At 42.5% G+C, this 17,199-nt stretch overlaps 2 protein-coding genes across 15 annotated transcripts in view; one reads left to right on the forward strand and one right to left on the reverse strand.

The window, feature by feature from the left end:
* Positions 1–17,199, forward strand: part of COL4A4 (collagen type IV alpha 4 chain) — a 171,397-nt gene that overhangs the window by 90,195 nt on the left and 64,003 nt on the right. For all 14 annotated transcript variants that reach the window (XM_086337753.1, XM_086337794.1, XM_086337764.1 and 11 more), the window contains 9 exons: positions 999–1,106; positions 1,596–1,814; positions 3,824–3,985; positions 6,157–6,327; positions 7,754–7,897; positions 10,435–10,542; positions 11,962–12,143; positions 12,978–13,041; positions 16,225–16,299. In XM_086337753.1, the coding sequence (XP_086193879.1) occupies positions 999–1,106; positions 1,596–1,814; positions 3,824–3,985; positions 6,157–6,327; positions 7,754–7,897; positions 10,435–10,542; positions 11,962–12,143; positions 12,978–13,041; positions 16,225–16,299 (1,233 nt within the window). The remainder of the gene's footprint in view (positions 1–998; positions 1,107–1,595; positions 1,815–3,823; positions 3,986–6,156; positions 6,328–7,753; positions 7,898–10,434; positions 10,543–11,961; positions 12,144–12,977; positions 13,042–16,224; positions 16,300–17,199) is intronic.
* The window catches only part of RHBDD1 (rhomboid domain containing 1), a 210,058-nt gene that overhangs the window by 4,875 nt on the left and 187,984 nt on the right, over positions 1–17,199 (reverse strand). The gene's annotated exons all lie outside the window — the stretch shown is intronic.

Raw genomic sequence — 17,199 nt, forward strand, 5'->3', positions numbered from 1 at the left:
CCAGGCTCCTCTGTCCATGGGATACTCGAGGGCAAGAATACTGGAGTGGGTAGCCGTTCTTTCTCCAGGGCATCATCCTGACCTGGGGATTGAACCTGAGTCTCCCACATTGCAGGCAGATTCTTTGCCTTCTGAGCCACCAGGGAAGCCCCTAAGGATGGATAAAAAAATGCTTATGATTACTTTCAGCAGTTTCACCCTCAAAGGAAGTGAACACTCAGAGTTTCAGTTAACAGTTGTTAACTCCTTTGAAATCCATAATTTATAAGTTATTTTAGCTGAGATAGCTCCTAGTAAGAAATCACAGAAAGTTTAAAAAAACTCAATTCTTTTTGCAGGTACTTTTTCCCTGTACTTCGTATAAGGGCAAATGAAGTAAATGCAGGGAAATAGATTGGGTCTTTATTCTGGTGTTTTCTCATCAAGCTACCCACTGGCCACCACCTCTATCCTCTTAGAAGGAAGGTTGTACTCATGTATTTGTGTTTGAGACTCAGCGCAGGAAGGTACCAAAGGGTTCATCTGAATAGTGGTGTAAATTCTTTACTGTATGGCTTCTGAGAAAGTAACTGAATACACATCTCTGTGAAATACAGTTTGGAGCACATGACATAAAATGATTATATAAATATGGCTAAGTCTTCCCTGGTGGCTCAGTGGTAATCAGCCTGCCTGCAGTGCAGGAGACACAGGAGATGTGGGTTCGATTCCTGGGTCGAGAAGATCCCCTGGGGGAGGGCATGGTAACCCACTCCAGTGTTCTTGCTGGGAAAATCCCATGGACAAGAGGAGCCTGGGGGCTACAGTCCACAGGGTCACAGAGTCAGACTCAGCTGAGCAACTGATCAGGCGCATGCAGGCAACACTTGTACTTCCATAAAGTAAAAATATCCTAAGAAAGATTTAACATAGTTTGGGGTTTTTTTTTTTTAAGTCATCTTATTTTGTTCTCATTTGCTTTGTGTTTTACTGAGTCTGTGTTTGTTGTTATTGTTTAGGTCCAAAGGGACTTCCAGGTCATCGGGGTGCTCCTGGGCTGAGGTGTTTGGATGGACAGAAGGGTCAACGTGGCAAACCAGGAATCTCAGAAAGACCTGGTCCACCTGGTAAATAAGAGCTTTTCATTTAGAAACGTCTGGATACCTCTAAACTGGATCATAGTCAGCAAATGGCCCAGGGATCCCTATGTGAGTGGGGAATGGTTTTTTTGTTTTGTTTTGTTTTTGATACATTAAGCACTTAGCTGTTTTGGTAACTTCTGGGTTATGATACTTTTGTGACTTTTCAGGGCTCCTCAGGCCTGGAGCATGAGTTACAGGCTGTTATTGGTCTATGTTGTTAGAAACTGCTCAGTCTAGACAGTTTGCCAGTAAATGAAAGCAATATGGAAACATCATTGGCTTATAGGAAACACAGTTATGATTTATTTTTCAACAACAAAAACCCCCCCAATATTGCCTATTAAGTTACCCTTTAATTTTAGTAAGTACCCCTGTATTTTAAAATAATGTGTTTTTAATTAAAGCAGTATTCTTACACGTGTGTTGATTTTATATTTGTACGTGTAAAAATTTAAACACTTTTCTGTTGGATAGGTTTTCGTGGTGATATAGGAGAACCAGGTTTGGGAGGTGAAAAGGGGTCCTCGCCTGTTGGGCCCCCAGGCTCTCCAGGTTCACTTGGAGTGAATGGTCAGAAAGGACCCCCAGGAGATCCTGCTATCGGCTACCCTGGACTCCCGGGAAAGAGCGGTCTTCCAGGAGCACCAGGGTCCAAAGGACTCAGAGGCGATGCCGGGCGTCCAGGGACCGCAGGTATGAGGGCTGCACTGTTCTAGGTCCAAGCCAAGTCCCTGAACAGGTCCCTGAAGAATGTCTAGACTGTTTCGCCTTAAAAATCTAGCATGTAAAATGCTCACTCGAGCATCTTCCCTCATCTATGGGCAGTGGCTCATTTCTAATAACCTGCATCCCCAGGGTTGCCTCTGCATTTTATTGGTTGGTTTTGAGCCCGTCTTACTGTGGCTCAGTCAGTTCAGTCTGATCCAGTGGCTACCAGATGTCCTCCTGCTTTGGACTCAGGACAGTACGTGCGTGCTGAGGAGTAGGGACCCTGTGACCCGCCCACTGCCCTTGCCCGGCTGAGAGAGGGCAGGACAGAATGCCAGCAGAAGCTGTATTACGTGGACAGGTAACAGGCTGGAGGGACTTTCATTCCAGCAGGGCTACCTGGTAGGGCAGAGAAACTGAAGACAGGGAGATGGCCCCTGGCACTGATTCACATTCTTTTCTGAAATCACTTTGGATTCTTCAGGATCCCCAGCAGAGGCTTTCAGATTTTAATATACTTAAAAATAAGGTGGGGGTAGGGGTCATTAACATCATTGTCTTCTGGGCCCCAGTCTCAGAAATAGTGATTCATTGCATCAGAATTGCGTGGAACCCAGCACTCCAGTCTGAACTTTAGCCCCTGAAGGCTGATGACCAAAAGTGGACCCCAGGCCAGACTTTCACAAACACTCTTCTAGTTTTTTTATAACAATGGACGGGCCTGTATTTAATAGGTACCCAGGATAGTTCTATACAATAGTACAGGGAAGATGGAGGGCCAGGGAGTAAGTCACATTCTTTGTCCTCGGGGAGCTTATTCAATAGTTTGTATATAAACCAGAAACATTCATAAACAGAAACCCATTTAATTGGAACAGAACAAGATAATACATTATGTGAGTCAATGAAAATAATTTTGACCCAGTAATCCCACTATCTCACTTATGAGATGTATTTAAGGCAAGTGTTCAACAGAATGTGAAAGTTAATATTAAAATACTGTTGTAGTATTATCCACAGTAGGGGAACAATTGAAAACAGTAAAGTAATATATATACATGCACAATGCTCACATACCACGCTCAAAGGTATACTATTCAGCTATCACAATTAATGTTTCTCGGGTGGCTCAGTAATAAAGCATCTGCCTGCCAAGCAGGAGATGCAGGAGACATGGGTTCGATTCTTGAGTTGGGAAGATCCCTTGGAGAAGGAAATGGCAACCCATTCCAGTGTTCTTGCCTAGAGAATCCCAGAGACAGAGGGACCTTGCAAGGCTACAGTCTGTGCGGTTGCAAAAGAGTCCGACACGACTTAGCAACTGAACAGCATTAACAATTAAAATTATATCTGTAAAGATTACAATCAAATGGAAAATTTGATTGTAATCAAATGGAAAATATTTGCATATTAACTTGCAATGTAAAATAATGCAACAACTGAAAGTGCTCTGTGATTGCTATTTAAAAAATGCAAACACATGAACCAAAATACAATGAAAACAAGAAACAGTAAAATAGGTTTTTAGGTTAGAATACAGAATTATGGAAGACTTTTTCCCCCTCCTGAAAAGTATGGTATTGTCTTCTCAATATATAAAAATTTGAGAGTTCCAGGGATGAAATCACTTACAAAATGCAAATTCAGACAATGCACACAGGGTGTGTAAGCAGTGTGGATATTTGTTGGAAGGACTGCTGCAATTTTAGAGGTTAATTAAAATCAGGAAGAGCTACCTTTTTTTTTTATTTGCATAAACAACGTCTGTATTGTCTGCATAACCTTACCAAGTAATTCTCATAGACAAGCATGGTTTTTGGGTGCACTCGGAGCTCACTACAATCTATGACAAGAAAATCCATTCAGAGGCGTAACTCATTGGAGCCCTGAGCCAGGATCAAATTTTTTACCTCCAGTACTGATCCACACGAACACCATCGTAGGCCATCTGTATAGTTTATGCCCTGAGTGTCAAATGAACTGTGTCATTTCAGGGCCAGCTGGCATGCCCGGATTTCCGGGTCTCCAAGGTCCCAAAGGCCGAGAGGGAAATGCTGGGTTTCCAGGGATCCCAGGCCCACCTGGTCACTCCTGTGAAAGAGGTGCTCCAGGGATACCAGGGCAACCAGGGCTCCCTGGGGCTCCAGGCAGTCCAGGTAAGCATTGGCAGGTATCAAGAACTGCGACAGGTATGGGATGTATCTACTTACAAAGGAATAACCTCACTTGTTCTTTTGTGGGTGCTGACAGGAGCAAGACTCTTGGGTCAAGACATTGTTATTCACAGCACAGCAAGTAGCATGAGCTTCTTGTTGGTGACATTCCCCCATGTCACCCAAGTCTCTCTGGTGTGATGTAAGAGCCTGGGCTACCATGGCTGTATAGTAATACATTATTGATCGGAGATGTATTAATACATTTTTAGAGAGTGATTATAATTAACATCACCATGTGAAGTTGCTAGAGCTTAAAATTGATCAAGAGTTCATTATACAACTTATTGTCATTATCATTCACATTATCTTGTGTTAGGTTTTTGTTCTAGGGACGGGGGAGCCCAGTGGGCTGCTGTCTATGGGGTTGCACAGAGTCGGACACGACTGAAGCGACGCAGCAGCAGCAGCAGCAGCAGTGTATATTATAAACCCAAGTTTATTACCATAAAATTTTAAAAATTAATGCATTGCAAAAATTTTGACTGAAGAAGAATTTTTTGGTGGATTTTATACAGATACTTTCTCTGATTGTCCATGTTAAATATATATATAAATAAATATATATAAATATATATATAAATAGTATTTTCTCAGGAGATGATAGTTGTTCAGAATATAGTTCTGATTCAGACAATACGAATATTAGGCCAACAAAAAGACAAAAAACCGTAGTGATTGACTCTGACATGGCAAGTGAAACTAAAACTCATGGTACCAATACATGGTACAGGGTATTACAGGTGTGTCAGATGTAACTGGGGCTTCTCCAATGGTTCAGCGGGTAAAGAATCCACCTGCAACGTAGGAGACACAGGAGACACGCGGGTTTGATTCCTGGGTCTCCCTGGAGGAGGGCATGGCAACCCACTCCAGCATTCTTGCCTAGGAAATCCCATGGACAGAGGAGCCTGGTGGGCTACAGTTCATAGGGTCGAAGAGTTGGACACGACTGAGTAACTAAGCACACACTGAATGAAATAGCCAGCAAAGAGTTAGTGAAAAAACAGAATTAATTTTTGGCCAGACAAGATAAAAATCACTGGCCACAGGCGTTAGTTTCTGCAAAAATCCTCTGGTTAATAATGAGGTAACCTGCATGATAGCCTACTTTTCTTACCGGAAAGAAAGTGAAAGTGTTAAAGTGTTAGTGGCTCAGTTGTGTTTGACTCTTTGCGACCCCATGGACTGTATCCCACCAGGCTCCTGTGTCCATGGGATTTTCCTGACAAGAATACTGGAGTGGGTTGCCATGGCTTCCTTTGGGGATCTACCTGACCCAGGAATCAAACCCACATCTCCTGTGTCTCCTGCACTGCAGGCAGTTTGATTGCCACTGAGCCACCAAGGAAGCCCCAGTTTCCTTCCCAGGGGAGGTCCTAAATCATGTCAAGGCTGCTCACTGCCAATGCAACCTTGAGAATATTCCAGATAAGGGTGGGTCTGGACTCTGTGTTCTTGGCACACCCAGAAAGACATCATAGGAGCTCAAAGAGACCCATGAAAAACTATCTCTCAACTCAGGGTACCAGGGGGCTATTTCCAACGGGCTCTTTATTTCATCATTCAGATTGTCATCTATTGTTTAGATCCTAATGGCATTTATCCAAATCCAGGAATATGCCTTCTTGAAGGAGCCGAATGAGATGAGAGCAAACTGGGCCACTAGAGCTTTATTTTTACCACCGTAATGCCAGATGACACTGCTGTTTCCTGTGGTTCTCTCATTGCAGTAAACAGCTTGACCAAAATTCACTTGGCGGTAGCTTCAAAAAGCACCTGGAATGTTTTCTTCTGTTAGTTCCCACCCTCTCCTCACCCTAGAGTAAATACAAATTCTTTACCCTTATCCATTTTCCATTTTAAAAGACTCTTTATAATGCATCTCAACGGGGAAATATTTACTTAAATAATCTGCCTTTCTTTTTATAGCAGCCAGAAAAACATAACCTTAAACTGATGGAAAGTCGCTACTGTTATTTTAGCTGATAAATGTTGTTTACTTGGCCATAGATACACAATTGAAACTACTATGGATTTTTTTTTCCTGCTCATGTGTGAAGCCAGTTCTCAGTCTTCATGCCTTGTTGTCACTGCTGTTTGTCACATCACAGGTGCCCCAGGTTGGAAAGGACAACGAGGGGACATGGGACCTCTGGGACCTGCTGGAATGAAGGGCCTTCCTGGAGTCCCGGGATGGCCGGGGGCAGATGGAACCCCAGGTCTTCCAGGGGTCCCAGGCCCTACTGGAGACGATGGGCTACCTGGTCTTCCAGGCCCGAAGGGTGTGTATCATTTTTCCAATATGTCCCTCAGTTTATAAACGTAAAATCCACTGCCAGGTGAAAACTACTCTTGTACATGTGACCTTACTGTAGGATGTACCTGGTCTATTGAAACGGAAAGAGCAAGTCACTCAGTCATGTTGGACTCTTTGCGACCCCATGGATTAGACAGTCCATGGAATGAGTTCTCCAGGCCAGAATACTGGCATGGGTAGCCTTTCCTTTCTCCAGGGGATCTTCCCAACCCAGGGATCGAACCCAGGTCTCCTGCATTGCAGGTAGATGCTTTACCAGCTGAGCCACCAGGGAAGCCCAAGAATACTAGAGTGGGTAGCCTATCCCTTCTCCAGCGGATCTTCCCGGCCCAGGAATTGGCCTGACTGGCCTATTAGCCTGACTTCATCATTTCCTATGGGACTCCCTTCTTCGTGTCCTCTGTATTATGATTTTCGCGGGCAGAATGTTTTGGTTTAAGTTAATGGGAAAAAAGGGTGTGATGAAGTTAGGTGTACAGAACCCATAAACACTTCTGCCCAAAGGACTGGGGGTCCTGATAGAGAGTGGGGTCAGGGCAGGTGTGCTTCCACCCGGGATGGGCCCCCACACTTCACCCCACCTCCCCGAGGCCCAGTTCTCTTGAAGTTTATGGAGTTGGGACTCAGAAGCATAAGGGCCTGCAGTTGAAATCTGTAGGGTGGAAAACTGAAGCTTGAGTGGGACAGCCTGGCTATTACAGGTGTGAGGTTGATAGCGCTTGAGCATAAGCTCAGAGCTGGGGCAAGTCTGCATCTCTACATGGATGGCAAGAATCACAGATAGGGACTTCCCTGGGGGTCCAGTGGTTCGCACTTCGCTTTACAATGCAGGAGTGGAGATCTGATCCCTGGTGGGGAAGCTAGGATCTCACATGCCTTGTGGCCAAAAAAAAAAAAAAAAAGACATAAAACAGAAGCAACGTTGTAACAAATTCAATAAAGACTTTAGAAATGGTCCCCATCCGGCTTCCTTGGTGGCTCAGTGGTGAATCCACCTGCCAATGCAGGAGACACAGGTTTGATCTCTGATTGGAGAAGATCCCACATGCCGTGGAGCAGCTAAGCCTGTGCCCTGCAACTAACTGAGCATGCGCTCTAGAGTCCGGGAGCCACAACTACTGAACTCATGTGCCGCAACTACAGAAGCCCTAGCACCCTAGAGCCTGCGCTTCGCAATGAGAAGCCCGAGCTCCACAACAAAGAGTAGCCCCCGTTCTTCGCAACTAGAGAAAAGCCCATGCCGCAGTGAAGACCCATCACAGCCGAAATAAATAAAAAACAAAAAATGCTCATCAAAAATCTTAAAAAAAAAAAAAAAGAAAGAAACACAGATCCAGGAACCATACTAGCCTATAAAACTTTCCCTAAATTTTCATATTCTCATTCATCAGGACCCCAGGGGCTGCCTGGCTTCCTGGGTTTTCCAGGAGAGAGAGGAAAACCTGGTCAGGATGGACACCCTGGCAGAAAGGGAGAACATGGAGAGAAGGGTTGGCCTGGCTTCCTGGGAGACCGAGGATTGAAAGGTGTCAAAGGTAAATGCAGCTGACAGCACCGTGATGCAACACAGCTTGTTTTTAGTCTTTGGACAGAAACTGTAAGTACAATCCCTGAAAAATAAAATGGATCCTTCTGCTCCTTCTGAATCTGTGGTGTTTGTTTTAGGATTTTAAACAAAATTTGTTTTCCCTACCTCTCAGTCTTATCACATATGACTGTGGTAATGGAACTGTTCTATTAACAGAAAAAAAATAACAAGGGCCTTGATGGGTAGCTTTGGGGTTTCAGAAAACGTTCTCATCTTTTGAGAATGGGATCCAAGCAGGGCTCCTGACCCCCAAATCCTGCTTCAACATTTTTAATGAAAAAAACAAACAAACCAGTTTTTTTTTTTAAGCCAGATATAAATATTTCAGCCTTTGCAGACCCTATGGTCTCTGTCGAAATTACACAACTCGGCATTTAGAGCGCAAAAGCAGCCTGGGACAAGTAAACAAAAAAACATAGCCATGTTCCAGTAAAATTTATTTATGGACACTGAAATTGGAGCTTCATTTAATTTCACATGTCATTCTATTCTTCTTATTTTGAGTCCCCTCCCCCAGTGATTAACATTGTGAAATCATTCAGAGCTCACAGATTCTGTAAAAACTGATAGCAAGCAGGATTTGGCCCTTGGGCTGTAGCCTGCCGACCACTCAACTGTTTGAGTATGCTTTCATCTGGGCTGTGAGTTGCATCTCTCCCAGGCTTCATTTAAAAAAAGAGTTTTCATTAAAAAAAAGTTTCAAGACCACTGGTGTCAGTGTTCTGTGCCCATTCTTGTTAAATATTTACTTTGCTCTCTTGGCCAAAGAGGCTGCAGAGACTGAAGGTACAAATTCATTTCCATTGTTAAGAATGACGGCTTGACAATTTCTAAAAACAAAGTTTTTATCTTTAAAACCCTTTGGGCAAATAGCCTCATACTTTATTCAAATTTCTTTTAGTTGATTGATTGTACTATTATTTTTTGTTTTACTAGCCTGCAAATTATTTATGTAGAATCAAGGAATGAAAGAGTCATTCTCTGCTAGCTTAGATAAGTGATGTTTGCTGTGCTATTATGCTACTATATAATTATCTCACTAAAAATATTTAAAATTGGGTTAATGTCAGTGATGTGCCGGTAGGCTGGCTCTCAAATAAAATTTTTAAAAAATGCCCAGATCTGTAGTGTTTGCAACTACTCCCACCATGACTGATTTAAAACAACCAGTGGTTTAGCAACTAGTTTACAAAATTCTTGACTTGTTAGTAAGTGGTTCTCGCCAAGCTGGGATGAGCCCACTCCATCCCACATCTACCACTGGAAAGTGCTTGCCCAAACAAGGAGAAATATTGTCCACTCCTCCTACCTTTTAGAATTCTCTATGTGAAAAACCAAATTAATTGTCCATTCTTTTAATGTAAGAGACAATTGGTGGGTAGTTAGCAAGGGGAAAAATGAGGAACTGGAAAATATGAGATGGACAATTTAAAATTTACGGGATAAAGAGATGTATTTTAGACCTGGAACTTTTCAAGCCTTTTTTCACTGAGACCAGTTTGCTTGAATTTAGCAAACATTCCCTGAGCACTCAGTGTACAGTAAGTCCCCCACACATGAATCTTCAAGTTGTGAACTTCCAAAGATGCAAACGTGCGTTCCATCAATGTCAGGCATGAGTGAAACTGCCTTTCGCCCTCTGTCTCCTATTGCTGACGATCCTTCAGCTCTGCCATCTCCCACCTCCTGTCCCTCCTCCAGTCAGTAACTCTTCTTGCTTGTTCACTCCATGCCAGCCCCTCTATGCAGCTATTGGCTCAGACGGTAAAGCGTCTGTCTACAATGCGGGAGACCTGGGTTTGATCCCTGGGTCGGGAAGATCTGCTGGAGAAGGAAATGGCAATCCACTCCAATACTATTACCTGGAAAATCCCATGGAGAGGAGCCTGGTCGGAACGATCCACTGGAGAAGGAAATGGCAATCCACTCCAGTACTATTGCCTGGAAAATCCCATGGACAGAGGAGCCTGGTAGGCTCCACAGGGTCGCAAAGAGTCAGACACGACTGAGCGACTTCACTTTCACTTTCTTATTTTTCAAGATCTTCTATTATAAGATTAAAATTTGTATGTGTGTGTATTTGCTTTTATATATTATTTGTGTAAAAAATATTATAAACCTATTATAGTATAGTACTATATAAGCCAACTATGTTAGTTGGGAACCTAGGCTAACTTTGTTGGACTTACAAACAAATTGGATTTACAGACGCACTCTAGGAACATAACCCATTCATAGGTAGGGACTTACTATATATCAGACACCGTTGCTGGACAGGGTGGGAAAGGAGTGTAAAAGGCATAGACCTTCCTTTATGAAGTCAATCAACAATGTTGATACTGTGCAGTCTATGAACATAAATACAGTTTAGGTTGAATGAGAATTTGCAAACTGGATGTGAGGAGCCACAAAGGAATAATCACATGTCTGATGCTTCTTATACAGTCATAATTTGTTTTGCTCTTATATAATTAATATCTAAAGGAGCAAGAGGACCCCCGGGATATGAAGGAGAAACGGATATTATTTCCAAGAAGGGGGAAACTGGAGAACCTGGACCTTCTGGGGATGGTGGATTCCCAGGAGAAAATGGTAAATGCTTTTGTTTTTTAACCATACCAAGTAAATTAACTTCTTTATAGGTCATTCAAACAAGCATGTATATTAGACCACTTTGGCAAGGAAACTGTAATACAGAGTTTAGGAAAGGTCATTCTTTAGATAAAAATAAAAATACATGCTTAGGAATCTCCCTCATGGTCCTTTTTTTCCCATGTTAGAACTTAGTTATAGTTCATATGTGTTTAGGGGCTTCCCTGGTGGCTCAGTGATAAAGAATCAGCCTTCCAGTGCAGGAGACACGGGTTCAATCCCTGATCCGGGAAGATCCCATCTACTGTGAAACAGTTAAGCAGAATAAAAGAGAAATAGATTCGGATATTCCCAACTAGAATCAGTCCAGACAGATACTTGAAATACTGGTTCCAGGTTTACAGTATTCCTGGGTTTGGGCTTCCCTGGTGGCTCAGACAGTAAAGAATCTGCCTGCAATGCAGGAGACCCAGATTCAACCCCTGGGTCAGGAAGATACCCTGGAGAAGGGAACCCACTCCAGTATTCTTGCATGGAGAATCCCATGGACAGAGGAGCCTGGTGGGCTACACTCCATGGGGTTGCAAAGAGGCAGACAGAACTGAGTGACTAACACTTTCATTAAAACGAGTAGCATAGTGACTATCCAGAATTTCAAGTACAAAAGGTGTTACTCAGCCTTCAATGGGCATCCCTGGCAGCCCTTGTTAAAATGCAGTTACTGAATCAGCAGGTCTGGATTTCTAACGTGCTCCTCAATACCTGTGCTGTTGGCCTTCAGATGCACTGCATGACAAGGGTTTTGATGGCGAGTTTGTGTTCCCCTTCCCTGGTTTAGACCTGATCTGCATGAGATCTGGGTTCTTTCTCTAACTAGTTGTTAGAGGATGAATGTTTTAACTTCTCTGGGTGAGTCCTTCCTCATCTGTAAAATAAGCGTGTTATAATAAAGCAAGTGATGCTGGAATAAATTAAGCATCCTTCTCTTGGATAGCCCTGGGTCTCTTTATGGAGGAATCCTTTTTACAGTGAGATCACAGAAGCCAGAAACCTTTGTGATGTGGTTTAGGGCAGGAATTAGTATTCTTAATTCCTAGGACATGGCTTCAACTCCTATATGCTTAGTCAGTCAATTGTGTCTGACTCTTTGCCACCCCATGGACTGCACCCTACCAGGCTCCTCTATCCATGGGGATTCTCCAGGCAAGAATACTGGAGTGGGTTGCCATGCCCTCCTCCAGGGGATCTTCCTAACACAGGGATCGAACCCCGGTCTCCCACACTGCAGCCAGATTCTTTATTATCTGAGCCATCAGGGAAGTCCTCATCTCCTATAAGCAGGACCAAAGACCTATAGCCTAACTATCGCCCAGCCCCAAATTTCCTCCGAGAGGTCTGTAACTCTTCCAACTCCATCAGGTGATAAAGGTCATCCTGGGATGCAAGGAAGGAGAGGAGAGCCAGGAAGCCATGGACCACCTGGATTTCACCCTGGGGAGCCCGGAAGAAATGGACAGCCAGGGCTTCCTGGACCCCCAGGCCCTCCAGGCTCACCTGGGCTGAGAGGGAACATTGGTTTTCCAGGATTTCCGGGTGACCAGGTAAGCAGCTGCTGTTTTGGAAGGAAAGAAATAATAAAACCTTTCTGTCCTGGGGATGCCCGTTAGGCATCTTACTTTGCCAGTGTATGTCAGGGTCCTTTCAACAGCTTTTAGAATATAAGAAGTTGGTCAAGAGAAGAATGGAGACTCTGGAAGGCCATGATGTAAGTAATTTCTGGCCAGTGCTCATGCCTGGTTCCAGGCGTGATAGATGATCAAGTCACTTACTCCGCATACTACCCCTCCTTTGTTTAAACAGCTTCAGAAAGACTTGCCTCAGGACTGCTGGTTCACCAGATTAAAGAGTCAGGTGAAAAAATGACCCAATTTCTGCTTTCAAAGCCTTCCTATCCAATGGCAGACATCATAGATTTTGTTGTAAATATTTTTTATCTTTACAATCATGAGCCGAATACCCCAGGAAGTACAACTGTAGGAGCCTAATTTACAACTTCTGGAAAATGTATAGCATACTCTGCTACTCATTTTTTGGAGTAAAATAGATTTTTAAAGCTTTATAATATTTTATTTGGTATCAGTTCATTCATTCAAAACTTAAAGTTCAAATGATGTGATGCAATTACTGTTTTACAATCAAATATAGAGAATTGGATACCTCCTGTTGGTATCACTACTTCTGGAAGCATTTTGCCAACTTTTTACAAACTAGATGTATGCAGTGATATGCTTGCAATCTATTTCCAATTTTCTTTACCACAGCAAATTATAAAAGCCAACTTTGTTATAGAAAATGATAACTGGGTCATGTCAAGAGTGTGTCATTTGTATTTGAAATTCGGTTAAAGTCTTACTTCTGTTTCATTAAACTATCAGGGTGAGCCAGGTTCTCCAGGGTGCCCGGGACCTTCAGGAATGGATGGTACAAGAGGACCTAAAGGTATGGCTTGGAAATACAGTAGCCATCCACCAAGCTCATAGTCCTGGATGTTTGTAAGATTGTGAGCAAGTACCTCTGGCATGAAAAGCAAAGTCTATCAAGCAGCATTTAAAGAGTTCTTCACAGACTCTACTAGCTAGTCAGATAAGACCTAAATCATCTGTATATGTCATTCAGGCCCAATGGTACTGTGTAGAAAACATGTCTGCGTGCTTGGTAGGAGTCCTCACACCTGTTGTAGTGACTGCAGCTCTGTAAGTGACAGCTCAGGTGCAAGGAGACAAGGCCACATTGGTGGCCCATGTCCCATGCCCCAGAGGAACCAGTATCTCTTCTAAAAACGCATAGGTATAGCTTTTAGGGGCTCGGTTACAAGAGTCATGGTAGATAGAGAAAGCCAAAGCCATGGCTTCTCACGAAGTGTTAATAGTGCACTAAGAATTCCTGGGCCAAGTGTTATTTACAATTGGGATTTTTTGCCATAAGCTAAAGGTCAGTAAATGTATTTTTTACAGAGGGCCGGATCATAAATATCTTTAGCTGTGTGAGCTCTGCTGCAACAGCAGTACATGAAAACACAGCATGCATGAAAGCAGCATGAAAACAAAGGGGTATATCTGTGTTCCAATAAAACTTTATTTACAAAAGTCTGCAGGCTGCATTTGGCCTCACAGGCCTTAGTTTAATTTATGCCAGGGGCAACGTTGCCTTGTCATTCTACCTTTATCATGTCAACGTACATTCTACCTTTATCAGGTTTCCAGGAAAACAGGAATAAAATGTTAACCCCAGGTTAAAAATGTCCTTAGAAAAAGAGGTTTCATTAACTCATTATGCAGATTAAACAAACAAACAAAAATCAGGCTATCTTAAATTGCAATGTTTACACACAAGCTTTAATATTTTTCCTATTTTTGTGTACCATTGGGTTAATATTTTTCTTTAAATCTACTTTAAAATGATTCACCTTTTAAACCTTAGCCTTACCCTCACTATCTGTGAATTTATAGGCTTGATGTACAGTTATGTTTTATTTTAATATGTTAAATAACTCTAAAATATGAAACAGTAATTAGAAGCTGCCTAAAAATCTTCTCCCTTACTACCAGTGAAGCATGCTTTTTACTTTGAGAGACACTCCATAAATAATGGGATAATTGTTATATGAAAAACATGAACTGTGCACCCTTACTTATTCAGAAAGACTAATTTAGATCTCCTCTTCAGAAATACTTACATATAGGAAAATTTTCATGTTTGATTTTGACATTGTATAGCTTCAGTGCTCAGAACACACTCCTTGTCTCTTCTTCTACTCATCTATGCATTTATTATAGATGTTTCGCCTCTCTCAAAGAACAAACCTATTTCTTCTCATTTCCCTCCTCCTTGCATTTGGCCATCTTTTCCAGAAAATGAAGTACAATGAAGGTACTGAAGTAAGAGCTGTCTCATGGAGCCCACCAATAAGAGCTATAGTTCTGCTGGACCACAGTCTGATGGAACCTACCCCTTGGGAAATCCATAGTTTTTCTCTTGAGACTTGTCTCCATTGTCTGATTTTCACTTATCTGCCTACAACTGGCTTTATCACTCTGTATTCAGTGTCCTTTCTGGATCTCTCTGGATTTGTTTGGAATGCACTTGAACATGATCTGTATCAGGACATTGTGATAACCAACCTCCATCATGAAAATGCTTTTGATTTCTGCCTCAATAGACAAGGACCTCAAATTTTTACTTTTTATTATAATTTCTCAAAGACTGGCTGACCTGGGATGGACCAGATTTGTACCCTTCAAATGACTAACCCCAATTATAAGTAGGGTCAGGTAGAAGAGAACCTTCTCTAAGGTGTGGGTGGGACCCCTTTAAAGGGGTGTTGGTGGGCGGGTGCTACAACATATGCCTAATTAGCTCTCTTCTTCTCTTACAACCTCATCAATTATTTTGCCCTTCCCTACTACACCATTTTGAATCCTCTGTTTATAATTGGCTCTCAGTTCAGTTCAGTCACTCAGTCATGTCCAACTCTTTGTGACCCCATGAACCACAGCATGCCAGGCCTCCCTGTCCATCACCAACTCCTGGAATTTACTCAAAGTCATGTCCATTGAGTCGGTGATACCATGCAACCATCTCATCTTCTGTCATCCTCTTCTCCTCCTGCCCTCAATCTTTCCCAGCATCAGGGTGTTTTCAAATGAATCAGCTCTTTGCATCAGGTGGCCAAAGTATTGGAGTTTCAGCTTCAGCATCAGTCCTTCCAATGAACACCCAGGACTGATCTCCTTTAGGATGGACTGGTTGGATCTCCTTGCAGTCCAAGGGACTCTCAAGAGTCTTCTCCAACACCACAGTTCAAAAGCATCAATTCTTCCATGCTCAACTTTCTTTATAGTTCAACTCTCATATCCATACATGACTACTGGAAAAACCATAGCCTTGACTAGATGGACCTTTGTTGACAAAGGAACGTCTCTGCTTTTGAATATGCTATCTAGGTTGGTCATAACTTTCCTTCCAAGAAGTAAGTGTCTTTTAATTGACTCTCAGCTATAATGTATTAATGAATCTTTGTGTCTGAAAGGACACAGCAGCAGTGTGGAACAGCTCTGTGGGACTATGGGAATCACTGCCTACAATGGCCTTTGAATGTGCCTTGTGAAGTCATCAGTAAGATGACTTTTTGTGATTTTTTTTACAAGGACACTGAATTGAGCTTCCTTGCAGAGAGCTTGAAATGTGATTGCAGTAGCCGAAACAGTAACAGTTTCGGCTTTCTTTTCCTGAAAAACAGTATGAAGATATAGTTACTCAATGCCAAGTAATTTCTTAAATAGACATCTAAATTTGAAACTCCTTTAGAAAATTAAAATTTTAAGCTTATTAAGAATAAGCTTAAGAATAAACAATCTTGTTTCTTATGACTGTCATGAACTATAAACGTGTGTGTGTGTGTGTTTAAATCACACTTTGCATCTGTGTTCTTACGTGTATTCTTAAATCTCACTTTGGATTCCCTATGTTCTTATGTAGGGGGGAAAAAGCATTTTTCAAAAAAATTCTTTCCTGGAACATTAAAGATAGACTATAAAGACACAAATAAGTGAACGTTATTATGTCACTTGAAAGAAAAAATATAAACTCCCTTAAATGATGTGTGTATTTTATCACTTACAGGAGACAAAGGGGAATCTGCAAGTCAGTTTGGCCTGCCTGGTCCAAAGGGTGAGCCGGGTGGCCCTGGATATCCAGGTACAGACCCATCGTTTTTATTCAAACAAAAAAGAGTAAGTGTGTTTTGAAAAATAGAACAATTACTTCATCCTCCTAGCCGGGAATGATCATATCAGTATTTTCTTCCCCCTTTACTCATTAACATACGTATCAGAAGACTATGTATAGGGACTTCCCTGGTGGTCCAGTGGTTAGGAATCTGCCTTTTAAGGGTTCAATCCCGGGTCTGGGAACTAAGATCACAGATGCCATGGGGTGAGTATATCCACGTGCCACAACTAGAGACGCCTGTACACTACAACAAAGGCCTGACATAGCCAAATAAATAAATAAAACTTAAAAAAAAATAGAAACAGAAAACTTGTGTATAACCACTGGTCTAGGAGAATACCAGAGACTCTCCATCTTCTTGCCATCATGGGTCCCGTGACCTGGGATGTTAACAACACACTTCCCAGGGTCAAAAATGAAAATTTGGACCCTTTTGCAATCTCTGTAATTAAAAATGATAATTAAGCAAGAACCACTCAGCTGACTACAGTGGCAGGTTTTCATTCCAACCCTTTCTTTTCTACTCAGAAAAGCATAGGTGAATGCCCTGAGGGCTGCTGTTGCTGAGATATAATATTATAGAATACTGCATTTCCTGTGGATCTAGTTTACTAAAAACCAAACCAAAAAAGGAGAAGGCAATGGCACCCCACTCCAGTACTCTTGCCTGGAAAATCCAATGGATGGAGGAGCCTGGTAGGCTGCAGTCCATGGGGTCGCTAGGAGTCGGACATGACTGAACGACTTCCCTTTCACTTTTCACTTTCACGCATTGGAGAAGGAAATGACAACCCACTCCAGTATTCTTGCCTGGAGAATCCCAGGGACGGGGGAGCCTGGTGGGCTGCCGTCTATGGGGTCGCACAG

Source organism: Bos grunniens, chromosome 2, assembly GCF_055505025.1.
Source record: "Bos grunniens cultivar Pamir isolate PY7600 chromosome 2, Bosgru_T2T1.0, whole genome shotgun sequence".
Classification (NCBI taxonomy): Eukaryota; Metazoa; Chordata; class Mammalia; order Artiodactyla; family Bovidae; genus Bos; species Bos grunniens.